The sequence below is a fragment of the Rhinichthys klamathensis genome, unplaced genomic scaffold (assembly GCF_029890125.1).
Source record: "Rhinichthys klamathensis goyatoka isolate OS25496 unplaced genomic scaffold, OSU_Roscu_1.1 h1tg000196l_1, whole genome shotgun sequence".
NCBI lineage: Eukaryota > Metazoa > Chordata > Actinopteri > Cypriniformes > Leuciscidae > Rhinichthys > Rhinichthys klamathensis.
This window is the reverse complement of record NW_026606722.1, coordinates 3,493,525-3,519,139: the sequence shown is the minus strand read 5'-3', so window position 1 is coordinate 3,519,139 and position 25,615 is coordinate 3,493,525. Positions and strand designations below refer to the sequence as shown.

Sequence of the window (25,615 nt, the reverse complement as noted above, 5' to 3'; positions counted from 1 at the left end):
TGAAATAAATTAAAAAGTCAATATTTCTCATTTTCCCTTTAACAAAGCACTAAATTAACTAAAATGCACTAAAGTTTTAGTACATTTTAAACCAAAATTTACAAAACCTGTATAGACATTAAAAAAAAGAAAAAGAAACTAATAAAAATGACAAAAACAAACAACAAAATTACTAAAAGTTTAACTAAAATGTAAATGAAAGCAGAAAATATGACAAAAGTTAATCAGTTATACCAAAATAAAACTGGTCTCCATTTATTGTAATAGCATGGACAAAAGCGACTAGTAAAATTCTTCAAAATATCTCCTTTTGTAGTCACATGGATTTGGAACAACATGAGGGTGAATACTGTATATAATGATGTGGTTATGTGCACTGCTTCCATCGACTATCAACTCAATATTTGGCCACTTTTAGGAGAGATGCAGATTATTGTTTACCATCTAAATAAAGTAAACATACGAGTAATGCTTAATTTATAAAAAAAAAAAATCTTAAAAAGTATAATTGTTAGGCCAATAAATAGATCACATCGGATGCATTCCTCAAACCCTTCTGATTGTGAACCTCCAATTCAGCAGATTCGTGTCAGTCATACTATCCAACCACAAGTTAAGTTTATACACATCAGTCAATATGTAGAGTATGCAACTTTGCGAAGCTTCAAGGTGTGAATTGTCCAAGCTGAAACAAGTAGGATCATTGTCATAATTTCATCGATCGAGGTTAAGAACAATCCTAGTTTGCGGATGTAGGGGAGAGAGTAAGTCTCTTCCATAGGTGTGCTTCTAAAATTAAGGAGAAACAAGGCAAGGATCCCTGACGCACAGTGAACAAGGTCTGCTAAACTAAATTAAGGGAGTGATCAAGGGTGCGAGAGTTCATATGTGTGTGTGTGTGTGTGTGTGTGTGTGTTATGATTCAGAGTTGTCCTCTGTCATGTCATTCGCTTCATTTGGCCTGTACATGAACGTTAGCAGAAACAGAGCCACATCGTGTGAGCACCAATAAGCTGTGTGTGACGTCACCGCTGACCAATAGCGGCTCTCCACCAGGCCCTCCCTCAGCTCAAAGTCGATGCGTTTCTCAAGCTCCACTGCAAAACAGTAAAAAGAAGGACAGGTGTTAGAGGTCTGATGAATTTCTCTGCACAAGCAAATTTACAAATCATCAAAGATCTCTATGGAAGCCGTTTCCGCCTCAGTAAAAGTAAAAAAAAGAGTAAAAAACTATTTCGCGCGACTGCGACTTTGTCGTAATTTTATATCAAACAATTTGACTTTATGCCACACATTGTAACTTTATAGTTAGCAAATTATAACTTATCTCTCCAAATTGGGACTGTGGGCCCTATCATACACCCGGCGCAATGCGGCGCCAGGCGTGACTCAAGTGTTTTTTGCTAGTTTCAGCCCGACGTCGCTATCATTTTTTTTATCATTACGTCCTTCGCCACGTTGTTTAAATAGCAAATGCATTTGTGCGCCCATGGGTGTGCTGGTCTGAAAACGAGGTGTGTTCAGGCGCATTGTTGGCACCTTGCTATTTTGAGGAAACTGAAATAGACTGCGCCATTGACCAACTGAAACCTGGTCTAAAGTCAACAGCGCAGTATTTTTGTGTTATTTAAACAAGAGTGTGTTAGTAATGTGTGCCTATAGGCGGGTCCACAACGCGTGTTCACCTTGTCCCGTAGATGGTCTGCTTGCGCGCTTTAACCTCGCGCATGAGCAGATCCGTTTCCTCTCTGGAGAAGCGTTCAGTTTTTTTGCATACAAATTCCGCCATGTAAATAGCGAATCCGCCATGGCGCGAGCGCAAATGGCTTTTAAAGGGAATGGGAGATGAGACTCGGATTGGTTTATTGCACGTTACGCCCAAAACACACCCATTACTCATTAAGAGAATAGGGACAACCCTTTTAGACCATGCGCCGGGTGTGCCGACCATTTTTCCCATCGTTGAACTAGCAAAAGTGGATTCGGACACGCCCTGAGTGCACTTGCGCCGTACGCATTAGACCATGCGCTTAGAACGTTATAATAGGGCCCTATATCTTGCAGTCACAGTGTGATGTTATAGCCTAGCTAACAATTGTGATTTGCAAGTGCAACTGTTCTTCGTAATTGCGACTTTATATTTTATAATAGCTATGTTTCCATCCAAAGATTCAAATTTAACAAAATTGTAATAAAACACTTGCAAATAAAGCACCATTTCCATCCCATGTTTTAAAGAGAAGAAAATGATCACTTCCTGGGAAATTGGCGCAAAAAATAAATGACTCCCGTCTCAGAGCTTCGCGTTATCTTGCGTTCAGTTGCCTGATGTTTAGGAACGCAATCGTGTGAGACAATTCTGGAAGGTGATTGTATCGAACTATTTTGATGACAGACTTTGGCTCAGGCATTTCAGAATGACCAAACCAACATTTGAGATGCTGTGCAATGAAATTGGTCCACTGGTTAGTCCAATTACATCCAATGCTGAGGCAAAGTCATGGCAGTTTTTTGTTGCGCATCAAGAAATGTATTTTCTTTTATGATTGTTTCCATCATAGTTAATGTGCATATCTTCTTATCAGATAAAAAAAATTTGAGCGCACAATTTCTTTTCTTTTTTTGGGGTGTTTCCATCCAGAATTTAAGTGGATGGTTATGTAGCTAATGTGACTATTTCTTAGAATTGAGACTTTATATCTTCAACTTGTGAATTTATATATTAAAATGTGATAGTAATTTCATATTGTAACTTTGTGAACATGATTTGATATCTCGCAATTGTGATTTTGTTTCTGGCAACTGTGACTTTATATCTTACAATTTTATATCCGCAACATTTCACATCGCGCAATATGTTTTTCATAATTGCGACTTTATATCTCAAACTGTGTCTTTATATCTGGCAATGTGACTATATTTCGTGACTTTGTTTCTTATAATTGCAACTTTATTTCTTGAAATTGTGAGTTTATTTTATAAAATGGGGCTATATCTTTAAGTTGACTTTATATCTCAATTTAGTCTTTAAATCAGCAGTGCACAATTTCTGAGCCACTTACAGGAGGAGTTATCCATAATGATAGAGGCCGAATGCGACATGCTGGTGTCTCCTGCCTTCTCCTCGATTTTCTCCTCAATCTTCTCCTCCGGTTTATCGTCTAACTCCACAGATCTGCCCTCTTCCCCTTTCTCACATGTCCCACCTTCTGAGTCTGATGGCTCCTCCTCCACACCCCCCACCTGTCCACTCGAGCGGGAAAATCTGGAGAACAGGATACCTCCGATGCCTTTACCTATACTTGCCGCTCCTGTGGAAAAATACACATGCATGTAGTTACTGTTACATTTTAAAGCCCTGTTCACACCAAAAGTGATAACTATAATTGAATTGAATATCTTTTTTGTCACCGTATACTTGTATACAACACAATTTGTAATACTACTTTACTGTTGCATTGCCACTCAAATGCAAAAAACAACTATGGAGTTTTTTTGGATTACAGAAAATGATTTCTTAGACACCCCAGTCTGCAGGACTTGCCGATCAACTGTGAGCACAAAAGGGGGCAATACCAGCAACCTGTTCACCCACCTCCATGTCCATCATCCTGCGGATTTCACCACTATACAGAGAGTAAGTTGCGATTATTTTGCTAGTCCAGAAACAGAAAATGTTACATTAATCTGTTAACTGACGACGCCTCTCTGTGTTTGTTATATTTACATCCCTTGAGGCTTTTAGTCCAAAAGTGTGCTAATTCGGATAAAAACTTATGGATTATCATATGTTTACTTCAAATAGCTTTAGAGAGGAATATTTTTGTTGTATTTTTACCCAAAATAGGGTGATTGAAACTTGTTTCATTCATACTCAACACTGGAGGGCACACTTGCGCAGAAAGTCCACAAGTGAGAAACACATAGAAGTATTAAACTTTTGACTATCCAGGAAATCTCTAATATGGACAAAGACATCCAGCCATCGCTTTAGCTGTATAAAATGGAGGTAGAGACATTTTGACTGATTAAACATGAAGAGAATTAATACATCATTGTGACTATGGAATATGGTTTATCTGTGTTCTTCATGCCATCTTGATTATTGTCGTAAGGATAATGTATATAGGCTAATGCAATGCTAATAGACATAGTCTTTATCACTGTATAGAATACTATAAAATAATCATTTCTGCCTCATTCTGTGATAAGAAGCCACATCCAATCACTCGATTGACGCTATAAAGTGATTTTGGAGTATAATATGCTTTTATTCTCATAAATTGTATTTTGATGCTGTGCTAAGCTAAAAAAAAACGTAATGTTAGCATTTTAGTCTCCTCTGAATGAAATCATATAGCATGGTCTTAAAAATGTTCCATAAATCTCAGAATTTTATCATTTATTTAATGAATTCAAAAGATATGACAACAAGCTGCCAAATGTTTTCTTTCAAATTAGCTTACAATATTTGAAGTCCGAAGGCTTCATAAACTATGTATTTTAATTTGTGTATGCCATTTCTTAGGTTAAGGTATTAGTTGTGTTGTAAAACTTATTAACAATGAACTTGACTCTCTTGGTTATTTCTTAGGCAGTTTCAAAGAAGCCAGAGAAAGCCAGAGTCTCCATTGTTGTATGCAATGGGCAATGCAACAGTAGAGTGTTGTATTCATTGGCTAAAAAAAAAAGCAAAACACAAAATAAACAAAGTAAAGATGAATTTGACTAATAACATTGTTGTTTTTTCCCCCTAAGGTTTCTATAGATATCGTTACCGTGAGTTCTTTTGGCCTCGATAACCAGCCCTAATTGCACATAATGGATATTGTGTAAATTCAAGACTTAGCAGCATTTAGTGCAACTATGGCTCTGGGGTAAAAACTATTTTTAAGTCTGTTTGTCCGTGATTTTACTGTCCTGTGGCGACCAGGGTTGGAGGCTTTCTTGAGGGAGCGGGAACTGTACAGATGTTCCAAGGAGGGGAGAGGGCAGCCCATGATAATCTGGGCAGAGGTGATGACCCTCCGAATTGCTTTCCTCTCCGCTACAGTGCAGCTACTAAACCCCACACAAATACAGTATTTTAGTATGCTCTCTATGGAGCATCGGTAAAAAGACAGATTTTCAGTCAGATGGTTCTTCCAGAGTATCCCCAGGAGGTAAAATCTCTGCTGTGCCTTCTTTATTAGTGCTGTGGTATTGGCAAAATAATTTAACGCAAATAAATGACTGGAGCACGTGAAATTGCGTCATTAATCTAATTTACGTCACGCAGTTAGATGATCTTAGAAGTCGGGAGTTCGTCACATTAAGCATCTACAATGGCACAAGCACCTGTGACCCTGGTAGGAGGAAATTTCTATCCTTACCTTTTAATTTCCGATTTCGCTTCTACGTTTGCGATCAGATCATTTTAAGCGCTAAACTAGGGGAAAGATTTCAGAACCATAATCAAGTAAGCAAATTAATTCAAACAATCAGTCCAAAACATTCGGATGCCTGAAATGTCTGAATTATATGGACTCCTTATATAACTTGGGTATTTGTAAGTACTTTTTTGGAAAGACACCTAAATTTACCATGAAAAAAAAGCTTTTGTTACAGTTTTGTAAGAATCACCCTTCACTCTGATTGTTTGCTTTGCTGGATATAGCAAATAAAGATAAAATTAACGTGTTAAACAAGATAAATGGTGTATGCTTAACTTTATGATTAGTGAACGCTAATCTTCATTTTAGAGTGAGCTATATTTGGAAATTATACATAAATAATAATTTACATAAAACTGAAAACCATTCAATGATTGTATATATATATATATATATATATATATATACACTCACCTAAAGGATTATTAGGAACACCTGTTCAATTTCTCATTAATGCAATTATCTAATCAACCAATCACATGGCAGTTGCTTCAATGCATTTAGGGGTGTGGTCCTGGTCAAGACAATCTCCTGAACTCCAAACTGAATGTCAGAATGGGAAAGAAAGGTGATTTAAGCAATTTTGAGCGTGGCATGGTTGTTGGTGCCAGACGGGCCGGTCTGAGTATTTCACAATCTGCTCATTTACTGGGATTTTCACGCACAACCATTTCTAGGGTTTACAAAGAATGGTGTGAAAAAGGAAAAACATCCAGTATGCGGCAGTCCTGTGGGCGAAAATGCCTTGTTGATGCTAGAGGTCAGAGGAGAATGGGCCGACTGATTCAAGCTGATAGAAGAGCAACTTTGACTGAAATAACCACTCGTTAGAACCGAGGTATGCAGCAAAGCATTTGTGAAGCCACAACACGCACAACCTTGAGGCGGATGGGCTACAACAGCAGAAGACCCCACCGGGTACCACTCATCTCCACTACAAATAGGAAAAAGAGGCTACAATTTGCAAGAGCTCACCAAAATTGGACAGTTGAAGACTGGAAAAATGTTGCCTGGTCTGATGAGTCTCGATTTCTGTTGAGACATTCAGATGGTAGAGTCAGAATTTGGCGTAAACAGAATGAGAACATGGATCCATCATGCCTTGTTACCACTGTGCAGGCTGGTGGTGGTGGTGTAATGGTGTGGGGGATGTTTTCTTGGCACACTTTAGGCCCCTTAGTGCCATTTGGGCATGGTTTAAACGCCACGGCCTACCTGAGCATTGTTTCTGACCATGTCCATCCCTTTATGGCCACCATGTACCCATCCTCTGATGGCTACTTCCAGCAGGATAATGCACCATGTCACAAAGCTGGAATCATTTCAAATTGGTTTCTTGAACATGACAATGAGTTCACTGTACTAAAATGGCCCCCACAGTCACCAGATCTCAACCCAATAGAGCATCTTTGGGATGTGGTGGAACGGGAGCTTCGTGCCCTGGATGTGCATCCCACAAATCTCCATCAACTGCAAGATGCTATCCTATCAATATGGGCCAACATTTCTAAAGAATGCTTTCAGCACCTTGTTGATTCAATGCCACATAGAATTAAGGCAGTTCTGAAGGCGAAAGGGGGTCAAACACAGTATTAGTTATGGTGTTCCTAATAATCCTTTAGGTGAGTGTATGTGTGTGTGTTTATTTATACATACATATATATATACCTTGAAGATTTATTATTGAGAAGGGTGTTTCTAAATCTTCAGTTGTGTGACACTTGCTAATTGCTTTCTATTGATCCGATGCTTTGCTGAGTTGTTTCTGTTTATCGCTTTCCACATTCAAATCAAAAGCTTTAAACTGCAGATGCTCAGTAATTGAAGGCAGACCGCCATTATCTCGATATTTGGGAACCGCAATTCTAATACATCACACACTATACATCCTGCACTCCCTGCAACTGTTTTACACTTCCAGTCATCTTTAACGATCTTCCTCTCCATCTCACCCATGAAGCTGGCCTTGCCCAGGTTGGTAATAGACTCGCCGTAGTGTCTGCGGGGCTGTGGAGGGGAGGTGCATGGGCTCGGGAGGCTCTCCGTATCGGACACATAGGCACTTTCCTTTGACGGATTCAGTAGAGTGGGACGGATCTGGTCATATGGTGTGGGGCTGGTGGTGTTGTACCTAAAAACATTTTTTTTTTAAATCTATGTTTACACGTACGTATGTACAAAAAATGTTTTTTATTGATAAAAAACATTTCTTATTGATTACTTTAACCTTTATGATTATTAGTGAAAAATAAAAAGGAAAAAAAATAATTAACAAATTCTTCTGATTAAAATATTTTCTAAAATTTAAATTGAGGTAAAGCATCGTTTTACCCACCAGTGAATCTGGACAGGTGATATATTGCTGTAATGCTTCAGGATGAGAGGCTCCAACCTGTATGCCTGCAGGAAACCATTGGTTTTTATTTATTTGATTTATGTTATTCATATTTTCATATTCATATTTTCATATTTAGATGTTATTCATATTTTCTGACTGATATTTGGATATTATACAACTTTAATTACAAAAAAATATGAATGCACCGCATTAAACTGTTTATATAAAGCAATGAAAAAAGAAATGCATAACGTTTAAACTAACATCTATATATTTTGACGTTTTTTCCCTCTTTTGTTCTCTCCTTTATTTGTACTCGTGTGTGTGTGTATATATGCAATTCATTGGTCTCTTACTTTGTATAAGCTCCTATGTCTTGTTTATAAAAAATAAATAAAAAATAAATACACTAACATTTAAAAATCTTATATAATTTCATACATTACATAAATAATTATGAATAAAACAGCATAATGTATGTACAGAATAGTTTAATACAAAGAGCCACACAAAGTCTCAAATCTTGAGACATGTTTTTTAAAATTTGAACTTTCAATTTTGAACATTACACAATAGCTTTATATGCTGAACAGATTTAGGCTTTTATTCACATATAAACATTCCTCGACTCAGACATAAGTTATGATAAATGGAAGCTCAAGCATGTTCGCTTGACGTGTAATAACCAATGAGGTTCATTCTCGTGTTACGCAGCACGTTTGAGCTTCAGCAAGAACCAATGAGGTTCATTCTCGTGTTGCGCAGCACATTTGAGCTTCTGCAAGAACCAATGAGGTTCATTCTCGTGTTACGCAGCACGTTTGAGCTTCTGCAAGAACCAATGAGGTTCATTCTTGTGTTGCTCAGCACGTTTGAGCTTCAGCAAGAACCAATGCGGTTCATTCTTGTGTTGCGCAGCACGTTTGAGCTTCTGCAAGAACCAATGAGGTTCATTCTCGTATTACGCAGCACGTTTGAGCTTCCTCAAGAACCAATGAGGTTCATTCTCGTGTTACGCAGCACGTTTGAGCTTCCGCAAGAACCAATGAGGTTCATTCTCGTGTTACGCAGCACGTTTGAGCTTCAACAAGAACCAATGAGGTTCATTCTCGTGTTACGCAGCACGTTTGAGCTTCTGCAAGAACCAATGAGGTTCATTCTTGTGTTGCGCAGCACGTTTGAGCTTCAGCAAGAACCAATGAGGTTCATTCTTGTGTTGCGCAGCACGTTTGAGCTTCAGCAAGAACCAATGAGGTTCATTCTTGTGTTGCGCAGCACGTTTGAGCTTCAGCAAGAACCAATGAGGTTCATTCTCGTGTTGCGCAGCACATTTGAGCTTCAGCAAGAACCAATGAGGTTCATTCTCGTGTTACGCAGCACGTTTGAGCTTCTGCAAGAACCAATGAGGTTAATTCTTGTGTTGCTCAGCACGTTTGAGCTTCAGCAAGAACCAATGCGGTTCATTCTTGTGTTGCGCAGCACGTTTGAGCTTCTGCAAGAACCAATGAGGTTCATTCTCGTATTACGCAGCACGTTTGAGCTTCCTCAAGAACCAATGAGGTTCATTCTCGTGTTACGCAGCACGTTTGAGCTTCCGCAAGAACCAATGAGGTTCATTCTCGTGTTACGCAGCACGTTTGAGCTTCTGCAAGAACCAATGAGGTTCATTCTTGTGTTGCGCAGCACGTTTGAGCTTCTGCAAGAACCAATGAGGTTCATTCTCGTGTTGCGCAACACGTTTGAGCTTCTGCAAGAACTAATGAGGTTTGTTCTCAAGCGTCAAGCAGGTTCAGTTTATCTTCTGTTTATATTTGCTGATCAATGTTTATATGTGAATAAAAGCCTAAATTAAATCTGTTCATCCTATAAAGCGATTGAGTCACTTCAGGAAATTTTGACTAAATCTCTTCTTGACTAAATCTCTTCATTGTTAGTTCATATTAACTAATGTCAAGAAATGAAACCTCAGAAGTAAAATGTTTTGTAACACTTAACAATAAGACCTTTTTTTTTTTTTTTAATTGGCTCATAATATCTTTATGATAAAATAATTTGTATACTCCAAAAACCATCACTCACTACAGGATCAGTGGGATGGAAGATGTTGAAAAGCCGCTGGCAGATATATTTAGGTAGGATGTTGTCCTGCGTTCCGTCGGCTCCAGGACGGACACCTCGCAAAGCCAAGAAGACAGCCAGAGGAGATCCCATGCAGAAGAAGTTCTCCACCTACAACCCCAAATCACATGGTTTTTTACATGAAACTTACACAAACAGATGGTGGGGAGGAGAAGAGAAGGTTAATTTATACTAACATACCTTGAATTTCAGGGCTGGAGAGGGTCTTGAGGATGAGGTTTGGACATGCTGAAGCTTATCTTCCAAATCCTTCATTCTGCAGATGAATATTAAATTAGATTTTTGGAGAGGAACAGTACACACACCAGATTAACAGAGGGATTATCATTATGGAATAGAGTGTACACAAAACTAAAAACCTTTAAATAATACATAACCCTTTGAATCCATCGGAAACAACATGAGAGCAGTAAAATCAATGCAACTGGCAACTGAACAAATGGATAATACATTAAGAACTAACAGAAAAAGATTGAAAAGATAATCTTCCGAAATGTTAGTATATCGTACAGCTGAAATTAAAGTTAAAATAACAATAACAACTAGACTTTTACATTTTCTGAAGAAAACAAGAGTGCTGTGCAAAACTGGCGGCCACAATGCAAGAGTGGATGGTTATTATACATTGTTAAACAGATACTAAGGCAGGGCTGGGAAACTCTGGCCTACAAAATTCAATTTCCTGCAGAGTCCTAACCAACAAACACACCTGGACAAGCTAATCAAGGGCTGCGTCCCAAAGCTTAAAAATGCTGCATTCGGAGGATGCATTCTAAGGTAGGAAGGCATCAAGGCACGTCCAAATCCAATGTTAGCATGTTGATACTGTGTTCTGAGTGGCTGTTGGGTTACTTGCTAGTGTGTTCTAGGTGTATGTTAGCATGTTGATACTGTGTTCTGAGTGGCTGTTGGGTTATTTGCTAGTGTGTTCTGGGTGGATGTTAGCATGTTGATACTGTGTTCTGAGTGGTTGTTGGGTTACTTGCTAGTGTGTTCTGGGTGGATGTTAGCATGTTGATACTGTGTTCTAAGTGGTTGTTGGGTTACTTGCTAGTGTGTTCTAGGTGGATGTTAGCATGTTGATACTGTGTTCTGAGTGGCTGTTGGGTTACTTGCTAGTGCGTTCTGGGTGGATGTTAGCATTTTGATACTGTTTTGAGTGGTTGTTGGGTTACTTGCTAGTGTGTTCTGGGTGGATGTTAGCATGCTGATACTGTGTTCTGAGTGGTTGTTGGGTTACTTGCTAGTGTGTTTTGGGTGGATCATGTTAGCATGTTGATACTGTGTTGTGAGTGGTTGTTGGGTTACTTGCTAGTGTGTTCTGGGTGGATGTTAGCATGTTGATACTGTGTTCTGAGTAGTTGTTGGGTTACTTGCTAGTGTGTTTTGGGTGGATCATGTTAGCATGTTGATACTGTGTTGTGAGGGGTTGTTGGGTTACTTGCTAGTGTGTTCTGGGTGGATGTTAGCATGTTGATACTGTGTTCTGAGTAGTTGTTGGGTTACTTGCTAGTGTGTTCTAGGTGGATGTTAGCATGTTGATACTGTGTTCTGAGTAGTTGTTGGGTTACTTGCTAGTGTGTTCTGGGTGGATGTTAGCATGTTGATACTGTTCTGAGTGGATGTTAGCATGTTGATACTGTGTTATGAGTGGTTGTTGGGTTACTTGCTAGTGTGTTCTGGGTGGATGTTAGCATGTTGATACTGTGTTATGAGTAGTTGTTGGGTTACTTGCTAGTGTGTTCTGGGTGGATGTTAGCATGTTGATACTGTTCTGAGTGGATGTTAGCATGTTGATACTGTGTTATGAGTGGTTGTTGGGTTACTTGCTAGTGTGTTCTGGGTGGATGTTAGCATGTTGATACTGTGTTCTGAGTAGTTGTTGGGTTACTTGCTAGTGTGTTCTAGGTGGATATTAGCATGTTGATACTGTGTTCTGAGTAGTTGTTGGGTTACTTGCTAGCGTGTTCTGGGTGGATGTTAGCATGTTGATACTGTTCTGAGTGGATGTTAGCATGTTGATACTGTGTTCTGAGCCGTTGTTGGGTTACTTGCTAGTGTGTTCTAGGTGTATGTTAGCATGTTGATACTGTGTTCTGAGTGGCTGTTGGGTTACTTGCTAGAGTGTTCTGGGTGGATGTTAGCATGTTGATACTGTGTTCTGAGTAGTTGTTGGGTTACTTGCTAGTGTTTTCTGGGTGGATGTTAGCATGTTGATACTGTGTTCTGAGTGGCTGTTGGGTTACTTGCTAGTGTGTTCTGGGTGGATGTTAGCATTTTTGATACTGTGTTCTGAGTGGCTGTTGGGTTACTTGCTAGTGTGTTCTGGGTGGATGTTAGCATGTTGATACTGTGTTCTGAGTGGTGGTTGGGTTACTTGCTAGTGTGTTCTAGGTGGATGTTAGCATGTTTATACTGTGTTATGAGTGGCTCTTGGGTTACTTGCTATTGTGTTCTGGGTGGATTTTAGCATGTTGATACTGTGTTCTGACTGGATGTTAGCATGTTGATACTGTGTTCTGAGTGGCTGTTGGGTTACTTGCTAGTGCGTTCTGGGTGGATGTTAGCATGTTGATACTGTGTTATGAGTGGCTGTTGGGTTACTTGCTAGTGTGTTCTAGGTGGATGTTAGCATGTTGATACTGTGTTATGAGTGGCTGTTGGGTTACTTGCTAGTGTGTTCTAGGTGGATGTTAGCATGTTGATACTGTGTTCTGAGTGGCTGTTGGGTTACTTGCTAGTGCGTTCTGGGTGGATGTTAGCATGTTGATACTGTTTTGAGTGGTTGTTGAGTTACTTGCTAGTGTGTTCTGGGTGGATGTTAGCATGTTGATACTGTGTTATGAGTGGCTGTTGGGTTACTTGCTAGTGTGTTCTAGGTGGATGTTAGCATGTTGATACTGTGTTCTGAGTGGTTGTTGGGTTACTTGCTAGTGTGTTCTGGGTGGATGTTAGCATGTTGATACTGTGTTATGAGTGGTTCTTGGGTTACTTGCTATTGTGTTCTGGGTGGATTTTAGCATGTTGATACTGTGTTCTGACTGGATGTTAGCATGTTGATACTGTGTTCTGAGTGGCTGTTGGGTTACTTGCTAGTGCGTTCTGGGTGGATGTTAGCATGTTCATACTGTGTTCTGAGTGGTTGTTGGGTTACTTGCTAGTGTGTTCTGGGTGGATGTTAGCATGTTGATACTGTGTTATGAGTGGCTGTTGGGTTACTTGCTAGTGTGTTCTAGGTGGATGTTAGCATGTTGATACTGTGTTCTGAGTGGCTGTTGGGTTACTTGCTAGTGTGTTCTGGGTGGATGTTAGCATGTTGATACTGTGTTATGAGTGGCTGTTGGGTTACTTGCTAGTGTGTTCTAGGTGGATGTTAGCATGTTGATACTGTGTTCTGAGTGGCTGTTGGGTTACTTGCTAGTGCGTTCTGGGTGGATGTTAGCATGTTGATACTGTTTTGAGTGGTTGTTGAGTTACTTGCTAGTGTGTTCTGGGTGGATGTTAGCATGTTGATACTGTGTTATGAGTGGCTGTTGGGTTACTTGCTAGTGTGTTCTAGGTTGATGTTAGCATGTTGATACTGTGTTCTGAGTGGTTGTTGGGTTACTTGCTAGTGTGTTCTGGGTGGATGTTAGCATGTTGATACTGTGTTATGAGTGGTTCTTGGGTTACTTGCTATTGTGTTCTGGGTGGATTTTAGCATGTTGATACTGTGTTCTGACTGGATGTTAGCATGTTGATACTGTGTTCTGAGTGGCTGTTGGGTTACTTGCTAGTGCGTTCTGGGTGGATGTTAGCATGTTGATACTGTGTTCTGAGTGGTTGTTGGGTTACTTGCTAGTGTGTTCTGGGTGGATGTTAGCATGTTGATACTGTGTTATGAGTGGCTGTTGGGTTACTTGCTAGTGTGTTCTAGGTGGATGTTAGCATGTTGATACTGTGTTCTGAGTGGCTGTTGGGTTACTTGCTAGTGCGTTCTGGGTGGATGTTAGCATGTTGATACTGTTTTGAGTGGTTGTTGAGTTACTTGCTAGTGTGTTCTGGGTGGATGTTAGCATGTTGATACTGTGTTATGAGTGGCTGTTGGGTTACTTGCTAGTGTGTTCTAGGTGGATGTTAGCATGTTGATACTGTGTTCTGAGTGGTTGTTGGGTTACTTGCTAGTGTGTTCTGGGTGGATGTTAGCATGTTGATACTGTGTTCTGAGTGGTTGTTGGGTTACTTGCTAGTGTGTTCTGGGTGGATGTTAGCATGTTGATACTGTGTTCTGAGTGGCTGTTGGGTTACTTGCTAGTGTGTTCTGGGTGGATGTTAGCATGTCGATACTGTGTTCTGAGTGGATGTTAGCATGTTGATACTGTGTTCTGAGTGGCTGTTAGGTTACTTGCTAGTGCGTTCTGGGTGGATGTTAGCATGTTGATACTGTTTTGAGTGGTTGTTGGGTTACTTGCTAGTGTGTTCTGGGTGGATGTTAGCATGCTGATACTGTGTTCTGAGTGGTTGTTGGGTTACTTGCTAGTGTGTTTTGGGTGGATCATGTTAGCATGTTGATACTGTGTTGTGAGTGGTTGTTGGGTTACTTGCTAGTGTGTTCTGGGTGGATGTTAGCATGTTGATACTGTGTTCTGAGTGGTTGTTGGGTTACTTGCTAGTGTGTTCTGGGTGGATGTTAGCATGTTGATACTGTGTTCTGAGTAGTTGTTGGGTTACTTACTTGCTAGTGTGTTCTAGGTGGATGTTAGGGCTGTCAATCTTCCTCTATAATACTATTCGAATTCCATTCCTTATTTTATTTAATATTCGAATAATATTCGAATATTAAATGCTCAAATTCATCCTATTATTAATATTTACGACATTACTCAGGCTTATGGATCGCCAATGCCACTATAGCATGTGGTTGTTGTTACACGTTCTGTCCACTAGAGGGATATCTAACATTACAATTGTTTATTGTAATGTTAGATATCCCTCTAGTGGACAGAACGTGTAACAATTTTATTCGTGCTGAATATGGTTGAAGCGCTACCGATGGTTTTCGGCTAATATCTCCGCTAAAACACCACCAAAAATTCTGAAACTTATATCGTTCTTTTCAGTTCGACTAGACGGTTCCAACGAGTTTGGTGCTCGCCGAATCCGTTGAGTTTTCACCAAGATATTTGCGCTTCACGGGCGCTTTTTTACGTTGTTAAACATTTACCATTTTTGACAGTATTGTTATGATGATACAGCGTGGATAACGTGCACAATTGTGTTACGATTCAAAAACGTTATTGTTCATCAGACGAAACAAAAGCATTTCATTTTCACATGTGTGTAAGTCAAGGTGGCGAGAAAGGCAAGATTCCATATAAAAAAAATTAATAAATGGGAATAGGAGCAGGCTTCACTCAATGATTAAACTTAAACTTTAAGAATGCTGGCCTGATGATTAGAATATATAACGTTAAACAGGAAAGAGGCCGCACTATGCATAAATTGTTTTATTTGCACAAACGCGTTTCGGCGCGTGCCTTCTTGAAACGCGTTTGTGCAAATAAAACAATTTATGCATAGTGCGGCCTCTTTCCTGTTTATATATATAAAAAAATTAAAATATACATAAAAAAACAATATTCGAATAGTAACTTCAGCATTCGAATAGTATTGATTTTTTTAATATTCGAATTATATTCGAATTTCGGAATTCGTTCCAACAGCCCTAGTGGATGTTAGCATGTTGATACTGTGTTCTGAGTAGTTGTTGGGTTACTTGCTAGTGTGTTCTGGGTGGATGTTAGCATGTTGATACTGTGTTATGAGTGGTTGTTGGGTTACTTGCTAGTGTGTTCTGGGTGGATGTTAGCATGTTGATACTGTGTTCTGAGTAGTTGTTGGGTTACTTGCTAGTGTGTTCTAGGTGGATATTAGCATGTTGATACTGTGTTCTGAGTAGTTGTTGGGTTACTTGCTAGTGTGTTCTGGGTGGATGTTAGCATGTTGATACTGTGTTATGAGTGGTTGTTGGGTTACTTGCTAGTGTGTTCTGGGTGGATGTTAGCATGTTGATACTGTGTTCTGAGTAGTTGTTGGGTTACTTGCTAGTGTGTTCTAGGTGGATATTAGCATGTTGATACTGTGTTCTGAGTAGTTGTTGGGTTACTTGCTAGTGTGTTCTGGGTGGATGTTAGCATGTTGATACTGTTCTGAGTGGATGTTAGCATGTGTATACTGTGTTCTGAGTAGTTGTTGGGTTACTTGCTAGTGTGTTCTAGGTGGATGTTAGCATGTTGATACTGTGTTCTGAGTGGCTGTTAGGTTACTAGCTAGTGTGTTCTGGGTGGATGTTAGCATGTTGATACTGTGTTCTGAGTGGTTGTTGGGTTACTTGCTAGTGTGTTCTGGGTGGATGTTAGCATGTTGATACTGTGTTCTGAGTGGTTGTTGGGTTACTTGCTAGTGTGTTCTGGGTGGATGTTAGCATGTTGATACTGTGTTCTGAGTGGTTGTTGGGTTACTTGCTAGTGTGTTCTGGGTGGATGTTAGCATGTTGATACTGTGTTCTGAGTGGCTGTTGGGTTACTTGCTAGTGTGTTCTGGGTGGATGTTAGCATGTTGATACTGTGTTCTGAGTGGTTGTTGGGTTACTTGCTAGTGTGTTCTGGGTGGATGTTAGCATGTTGATACTGTGTTCTGAGTGGCTGTTGGGTTACTTGCTAGTGTGTTCTGGGTGGATGTTAGCATGTTGATACTGTGTTCTGAGTGGCTGTTGGGTTACTTGCTAGTGTGTTCTGGGTGGATGTTAGCATGTTGATACTGTGTTCTGAGTGGCTGTTGGGTTACTTGCTACTGTGTTCTGGGTGGATGTTAGCATGTTGATACTGTGTTCTGAGTGGCTGTTGGGTTACTTGCTACTGTGTTCTGGGTGGATGTTAGCATGTTGATACTGTGTTCTGAGTGGTTGTTGGGTTACTTGCTAGTGTGTTCTAGGTGGATGTTAGCATGTTCATACTGTGTTCTGAGTAGTTGTTGGGTTACTTCCTAGTGTGTTCTGGTGGATGTTAGCATGTTGATACTGTGTTCTGGGTTGCTGTTGGGTTACTTGCTAGTGTGTTCTGGGTGGATGTTAGCATGTTGATACTGTGTTCTGAGTAGTTGTTGGGTTACTTGCTAGTGTGTTCTGGGTGGATGTTAGCATGTTACTAGAGTGTTCTGGCTGATTGTGAACGTGTTGCTAGAGTGTTTTGAGTGATGGTTAGCATGTCATCTGAATGGTTATTGTTAACCTGTTGCTTTGCGATAGCTGAGAGGTAGTTAGTGTCTTATAAGGGTTTTCTGAGTGAATTTTGCTATGGCACAGGCACCAACAGCTGTACATACTGTGAATACCAGAGCGCTTTCTCCCTGCAGATTTTTCAGTATTTACAAATGACATATTTATTTAGACTGACCGACCCAGCGATGCTAAGCATTTGTGAATTAATCATTATTTTGAGTCGGTTCCCTCTTTCCAATAAGTTGGCCAAACAGGTTTGCAAAACAGTCTGAATTTATTTGCATCCACTGTCTCACTGAATCATCTAAAGTAGTGTCTCAGTCAGTAAAACAGACATTATTGAGAACACAGAAAACAAACAGCAATGGATAAAGTGGATATTCACCTACAAACAATTCTATCTAAAGGCTACTTTTCACACCGAAAGTGTTTTTGTGTCCGCCCGCATGTTTTCCTGAACATATGAACATGTACTAGATGGATGTCTGGGACCATTTTGTTGCTTTTTCCATTTTTGTGTTTCAAAATATTTAAAATGTGTCTACAGAGTGCCATTGATAATTTAGCCTGAAGAGTCTCAAGTCTTATAAAAGTGCACAATAGTTACATAAATACTAGACATTAGCAGAGTTGCATTTTTAATGAGCATATATTGAATTTCTGAACTTTTTAGTGTTGTTTTTCCATGTAGAAATCCTGCAAGCACCACTATGCTAGAGTGTTCTGCATGGTTGCTTACATCCTTTACTTAATTTCATGGGAGTGTAGAGTGTAACTATAATTAGTCGTAAACCTTAAGCATGTCATACGAAGATCCTCCAGTAGCTGACGCTCTTGTCTGCTTACATCTGCCTCCACGGCATCTGCCACGTCTTCGTGAACAAAGCGCACAGGGTCCCACCCCGTCATGATGTCAAAGGTGATGACACAGCCGAGTGAGTGGGAGACGATGGACACCTTTCCATTCTCTGCGAATTCTGGGTTGCGCTCGCAGAAGAGCATGTAAAGTCGGTTCAACTCTTTGGTTAGACCCCGGGTGATCTGAGGATGCAAGTGCAGAGAGCGTGAAACGAACAAGTGTGACACTGTATTTGTGCACTAGAAAAGAGTGGGACAGAGTGTGCGTCTGTGTATGAGTGGGACGTTTTAATAATCTCGTCTTACTAAAACATCTCTTGAAGCTTTAAAGTATACTTTTTTTATGTGCTTTCACATCAGGAGCACAAATATGATGCTTTAAAAATCTTGTATATGGGTTAGAGAGCTGAAAAAAAGAGCAAAATGAATGAAAGAGTAGATAACTATAGATGTAAATCACCTCATCCCTGTACAAAGGGCTTGTGTAGTACATAATGTCCATTGCACTGCTGTTCAGCATGTCTCTCAGACCTCGCACTTTGTCTGGAGTAATGGAGTCCACGGTGTCTGAAAAAGTAGACTTTATCATAAATAAACCATAAGCATGTCTATCACTGATAACAGTTTTCAAACATAATGCACTTTATATTTTTTTATCATTGTCCATAGGCAATACCTCCATCAAGGGAGAGTTTAGATCGCCATTCCACAGGAAGGAACTCAACGTGTTCATTTGTTCGGTCAGAAAAGTGCTTCTCCTCCATCTTGCGGGCAGCATCACGCATCCTAAACCGTCAATGAAATGCATCAGTTTCAGGACTAGATGTTGTTTGCAGACTCAGCTGTGTGATTTGTGGACTTACATGCTTGTATTTCTAATGATCCGCCCCTGATCCATCTTTTGGCCAATCCCATGTACCACAAAGACTATGTGCGTCGTTTCAGGGGGCGTGTCCTCTAGAGCCGCCTCCTCCACGTAACCTCGGTGGAGACGCGTCCCACTACTGGAGGCTAACCAGACACGCTAAATTGATAACCATGCACTTTGTTTTATCTTTAATTTTAACAGTGACTTCCCTTGTGAAAAAGAAGTGCACTTAACTGTATTGAATGCACAATCTAAAACCATTTTTAAACTAGACTTCCAGATAACATAATATTAATTAATTCAAATAAAAGGCCACTTAAGTGTACTTTAAAGAGATTTCAAAACATGCACTTTGTAATAATATTGAATTAAAAGTTTTGAAGTGTACTTCTTTTTCACAAAGGTTAGTTCACCCAAAATTGAAAATGCTGTCATCGTTTACCTCATGCCGTTCCAAAACCATTAGACTTCCGTTCATGTTCAGAATACAAATAAGAATATTTTTTTATTAAAAAAAAAGAGATTTCTGTCCCTCATTGACAGTCTATGCAACTACCACTTCGATGCTTCATAAAGTTCATAAAGAGATCCTTAAACTAATCCATATGAATCGAGAGGTTTAGTCCAGATTTTCTGAAGAGACAAGTTCGCTTTATATGATGAACAGATTTAATTTAGGCTTTTATTTACATATAAACATTGATCAGTGAACATAAAGAGAGGCTTAACCGAACCTACTTGATGCGCAAGAACAAGCCTCTTGCTGAAGCTCAAACGTGCTGCGTAACACGAGAATGAACCTCATTGGTTCTTGCTGAAGCTCAAACGTGCTGCGTAACACATGAATGAACCTCATTGGTTCTTGCTGAAGCTCAAACGTGCTGCGTAACACATGAATGAACCTCATTGGTTCTTGCTGAAGCTCAAACGTGCTGCGTAACACATGAATGAACCTCATTGGTTCTTGCTGAAGCTCAAACGTGCTGCGTAACATAAGAATGAACCTCATTGGTTCTTGCTGAAGCTCAAACGTGCTGCGTAACACGAGAATGAACCTCATTGGTTCTTGCTGAAGCTCAAACGTGCTGCGTAACACATGAATGAACCTCATTGGTTCTTGCTGAAGCTCAAACGTGCTGCGTAACACATGAATGAACCTCATTGGTTCTTGCTGAAGCTCAAACGTGCTGCGTAACACTAGAATGAACCTCATTGGTTCTTGTTGAAGCTCAAACGTGCTGCGTAACACATGAATGAACCTCATTGGTTCTTGCAGAAGCTCAAACGTGCTGCGTAACACATGAATGAACCTCATTGGTTCTTGCTGAAGCTCAAACGTGCTGCGTAACATAAGAATGAACCTCATTGGTTCTTGCTGAAGCTCAAACGTGCTGCGTAACACTAGAATGAACCTCATTGGTTCTTGTTGAAGCTCAAACGTGCTGCGCAACACTAGAATGAACCTCATTGGTTCTTGCTGAAGCTCAAACGTGCTGCGCAACACTAGAATGAACCTCATTGGTTCTTGTTGAAGCTCAAACGTGCTGCGCAACACTAGAATGAACCTCATTGGTTCTTGCTGAAGCTCAAACGTGCTGCGTAACACATGAATGAACCTCATTGGTTCTTGCTGAAGCTCAAACGTGCTGCGTAACACATGAATGAACCTCATTGGTTCTTGCTGAAGCTCAAACGTGCTGCGTAACACGAGAATGAATCTGTTCATCATATAAAGCGATTGTGTCTCTTCAGAAAATTTGGACTAAACCTCTCGATTCATGTGGATTATTTTTATAATCTCTTTATGAACTTTTTGAAGGGTCAAACTGCTAGTTGCGTAGCTGTCAATGGAGGGACAGAAAGCTCTCATATTTCATGAAAACACCTTCATTTGTGTTTCGAAGAAGAACTAAAGTCTTACGGGTTTGGAAGGACATGAGGGTGAGTAATTAATGACATAATTTTCATTTTTGGGTGAACTAAACCTTTAAAGACCACATAAAATGTTAAATGTTTTTATTTGGGCTTTTAGTCCATGTCTATTTGTTTTGAAATCATGTGTATGCTAGTGTACTCCAATAATGTACTTTAAGCAGATCCACGAATTAAAAAGTCAATGTCTTTCTCTTCATTTCATGTGAGAAAAAAAGACTCAAAATATTGATGACTCATGTTGCACACAGATTTTTGTCCAATCGAATGCACGTTCGCCCCACAGTAATCGACTAGCAAGTTGTGAATCGTGCTGAATCTACACTTTAATATGGCAGAAATAGTAAGAGTAAATAGTATGCCAGTATGTTATTTCGAGTTTAGCCATTTAGCCTATTTAATAAATTGGGCCTTCAGTATGTCCTGCCCAAGAAAATACACAACATAACAAAGAACACTGAACTCATCAAGCCATTTCATGTGGTCTACAAGTAAACAACACCACTGAGAAAGTACTTACTAATCAAGGGTGTTACAAACCTTTTGAGAACCCCAGTTTCTGAGTGACACTTCGTGCAATCTTAGAGGTGGTGGCGTCGCTGTAAAGGTACACTTCATCCACGCTGTGCCAGTCCACATGGCTCCGGCTCAGTTTCAAACTGTGAATGGCTGAGTGAATTAAGGGCAGAAGTCAAACAGGTCTGTTTCAAATTACCTGAATGTTAAGTAATCTTAAGTGGCCTAACTAGATCAGTTCGTTTCAATTAAGGGTCGTTTTAAGGATTTGCAAACATAACTGAAACTCGATTCCAGTACACAAGTCTGTTTAACTTAGTTCAAATGTGTTATGAGACAAACAGGATGTCTGGGTTAGGATGTAGGCTAGCTCATTCATGACTGTGCCTCTGGGTCAGCTGAAAGCTTCGATGTTAAGTCGATCTTTTTTGTGTGCTTGACCCCTAGTATTCAGCCTCCCTAACCCTGAGTCCTATTGGTTCCCTGGTATGTTACCATCTTTGCTGTCCACCGTGATGGCCACCGCTTCCGTGTCGAAGGTGTCTTTCATCTGCTGGCCTCGGAAACGGGCCAGGTGGTCCAGTTCAATGAGGTCACTGTCCTCTTCCTCCAGAGGCAGCCAGGTACCGTCCGTGAACCACTGGCCTCTCATGACCGGGATGTGGTCCTGTTCTGTAAAGACAAGCAGTCCGAATTGTTGTCCTAAAGCAACAATTCATCTGACTTAAGCACATTGTATGTTTTTGGTTTACAATTGTGTTTCCTAAAGAATTTCTGTTGCCGTGGGGTAAAATCATGAGTCTCTGCTCACCTAAGCGTGTCATGTTCACGGATGGCGATTTTAATGGTCTTTGCGATGAAGCTTAGCCTCAGACAAATTTCGGGCAGTGTCAGAAAATTTGGGTCACACTCCTACAGCTGTTACGGCTCACGTCCACAGAAGAACCAAAAGAAAGGTGTCTTTCACTGGACGAGAAGCGAAGCGACATGCTACGTCTGTCATATGGTTTAGCAATCATTTGGTAATTCCTATGTATGTATAGTTTTGTTTAAGAGAGGTTTATTGTATTTGGTCTGTCTATAGTCTGTGGAGTAGCATTCAAGTAAGTTTATCATTTTACTTGGTAACTTGTAATGACAATAATAAATGACTTGACTTGACTTGAAGGTGCGGTCACATTTACCCTTGTTCGGTGAATTTTAGGACACAGAATACATTTATGCGTTTTACGGTTTCGTGTTTTTAGAATGCCGTGTCGTGCGCTAGACGCTGCAAAAGACGCGAGAGCGAGCGACTCGGATAAAGATGTCCGTCTAGCGAGTATTTACATTGAAAAACAATGGAAGAGTAACGCAGTGGAATGTAAAAACGTGTTCTGTCTGAACGTCCCCTTAGATAATATACCCGTAATGTGTTATTTGCTGAAAGCCACATTCTCGAACATTGACGTAAAATCTGGCACAATTCATCTTTCAGGGTCAAGTTTGGATATGGAGCTCATGCCTTAAGATTTGAGAGCTACATGCAGGGATTTTTGGCAACAGCAAAAAAAAAAAAAAGTAAAAAAAAAAAAAATTCAGTTGTTGTTTCTCACCAGTGTTGGGTGTAATAAATTATTAAGTAATCTAATTACTGTAAATTACTTTTCCCTTGAAAAGGTAAAGTAAGGAATTATTCATACTTTTTCAGCAATTTAATTACAGTTAGCCTACTTCTGATGTAATTGAATCAAATACTGTGTAGACTACTAGTCTATATAAAACAATAGTGGATTTAACATCAACATTTACTGTTAGGCTAAATGTGTTTCAATGTAACCTTCTGCCTTTACACACGTTGGTCAGTTTAAGAATAATGAAGTTAGAGAATCAAAAGTGCAGTTTCATGTCTGTCTATAATTGTATTGTTTAACTAAAGTAATCATGTACTTTTTAGAGAGTAGTTACAGTAATCTAATCACATCTAAACTTCATGTAGCCTAATTAGTAGCTACTAGTATCAATTACTTGTTTAGAGTAACTTGCCCAACACTTAAACTATGGCTTCAGAGAAGATTTGAATACAGTATTTATTACTTTTAAGATGCTTTTATGGCGCTTTTTGGGCTGGTCAGCCTCAAGCCGGATGTAATATCGTTGTAACGTAACGTTAAGTAGCCTAAGAAGAACTTGAACATTCGGCAAAACCTCTCTTTGTTTTCCAAACACCACAAAACAACTATGTTTGAATTAGGCATTCTTGTGTGTTTTCTTCAATGTAATAAGCTTGTAAAAACACTCACGGTTCCAGTATACAGGATAACAGTCTTTCCCTTTAATGTCCACCTCGTAGAGTCCTCCACGGACACACACTGCCTCCACATTTATGCTTTCCGACTCCAGCTCCGTCTCGTCTGTTGAGCAGCATCCCGCATCCGAGCTCTCGGGTCCCGGTACCGATGCTGCCGCCGCCGCGGACTGTCTCCGGACCGCCGGTTCTTCACATTCTGACGGAGACTCGAATAAATCCTCCGCTTCTTCACTGGTATCCCTCCGTTTGACCTCGTTCGGGTTAAGCTCGCAGAATTTGCGATAAGCCAACTCGATTTTCAGAGAATCGTGTCCAACAAACGGTTTCCATGCCCTCTTGTCCTCTTTGTAGAACCAGCGCACCTCTTCGGGTCCGAGTTCCGTTACAACTTCCCCGCGGTGCCGCGAGCTGTTGGAGCGGTTGCGCTTTTTCGTGGTGACGTTCCCGTCGCTCTCGCTGTAGTTCGGGTCGCTGGGGATGTCGAGATAATCCGAGTCCGGATCAGAACCGAGACGGCCATGATAGACGGGGAAACCCTCTTCCACCAGGCCTAGCATCAGTTCGCGTTGGCCTAGGGGAAGTGGCAGATGCACGTCTATGCCCGACTGCACCGCATTCATCCCGCCGTGAATCGCGTCGCCCATGGGCTCGTCAAAGCAAGACGTATACGAATCATCCATCCTTCCCCATTCATTCCCGCTGACATTTTCCCTGCTTTCCGAACAACTCAAAGACGTTTTGTCCTGACAAGCGCTCATCGCTGTCAACGCTTTCTGGAAAACAGCAAACAGAACGATTTCAGCACCGGTCAGCTGATTATAATAACAACAAATCTAACGATGTCAAAACCTCTCCTTCCTCCGGCGCGACCAAAGCGGCCAGCATCTGTACAGATGCGTCAATCACAGACGCCGAACCTGAAACGCCATTGATTACAAGCGAATTCACTTTTACAGTCCTCAACTTATTGGGCGGACACGCCAACCTGTTCCATTAATATGCCGACTGTATTTCTTCTCCCCGTGGAGCCCCTCTGCTCTGTAGCGAGCGACGTCCGATGAGTGAACGGATCTTTCTTTAGAGTCGGACCTTGCTGTTCACGGATCAGTCTGAACGAGTCGTCAAACGATTCATCTGTCCCAGCGGTAGAGTCTATTGACATTTCAACCGTGACTGTTTTCGAAACATAATATCATTTTTTTTGTCACAGCTGACTGGAATATGCCTTGTTATTTATATGGCTGATAAAATATAAGTAGTATTAGGATGCTATTTGACGCAAACTGTATTCTAAATCTCTTTGTTTTTATGAGTATGATACAAATTACAACCTTATTTTTAATCAAAAGTGCGTACGTATTTTTAGTTCACGGAAATGTGCCACATTACTTTCTGTAATAACTATCATGAAACCTTGCGTTTAATTTGCCATTATTCAGTTAGGCCTATTTGTGTGAGATACAGACATTATTTATCAATGAAAATTTTCAATTTCAAGACCTCTTTATGGAAAAACACTTTTTTTTTTGGCTTCACCGAATATTTTAAAGGCGAATGTAAAGTGTTTTACTCAAATATTTCGGAATAATTTTCACATTCATAAACGTGAGTTCACTAATATAAAGCCCAACTTTATTGTTTGTTGAATGAAGGCTGTACATAGACAGCAGAGACTGTTGAATAAGAAAGCTTTGTGAAGCTTTAAGTGAGTTTGTGAACTTTACTATTAAGTATGTATTTGACATTTTATAGCCACACTTATTCTGATTTTTAAATCACTGTTGTATATTTATTTTTGTATATATAAGTGTATGATGTTCAATATTTTAAGGTGCATATATAAAGTTAATGTAATGTAAATGTTTGTTTAAAAAAAATGTCCACATGACTCCGCAATTACGCGATGACGTAAAAAACTGAATTTGTTTTGAACCGGTTCCATGCAACGATTTGTTTGAAAGAGCCGATTCGCAGAATGACTCTG

General features: G+C 40.1%; 1 protein-coding gene across 1 annotated transcript; it reads right to left on the bottom strand.

Moving 5' to 3' along the window:
* Positions 1 to 900: 900 nt before the first annotated feature.
* On the bottom strand, positions 901 to 24,686 carry ddhd1b (DDHD domain containing 1b). Its single transcript, XM_056262713.1, has 13 exons — positions 23,624 to 24,686; positions 21,837 to 22,013; positions 21,366 to 21,494; positions 18,889 to 19,036; positions 18,702 to 18,811; positions 18,486 to 18,592; positions 17,961 to 18,208; positions 10,090 to 10,165; positions 9,850 to 9,999; positions 7,768 to 7,832; positions 7,385 to 7,563; positions 3,063 to 3,311; positions 901 to 1,097 (listed from the first exon to the last, which is right to left on the bottom strand). Exons 1-13 carry the CDS (start codon positions 24,387 to 24,389, stop codon positions 916 to 918), a joined length of 2,586 nt encoding a protein of 861 aa, XP_056118688.1. The 5' UTR covers positions 24,390 to 24,686; the 3' UTR covers positions 901 to 915.
* Between the last annotated feature and the right edge of the window lie 929 nt (positions 24,687 to 25,615).

Coding starts and splice junctions, on each gene's coding strand:
- ddhd1b (XM_056262713.1), bottom strand. CDS start 24,389: ATGAGCGCTTGTCAGGACAAAACGTCTTTGAGTTGTTCGGAAAGCAGG. Junction 22,014..23,623: donor TTATCCTGTATACTGGAACC/GTGAGTGTTTTT, acceptor TTGTCTTTACAG/AACAGGACCACATCCCGGTC. Junction 18,209..18,485: donor GCCCTTTGTACAGGGATGAG/GTGATTTACATC, acceptor TTGCATCCTCAG/ATCACCCGGGGTCTAACCAA.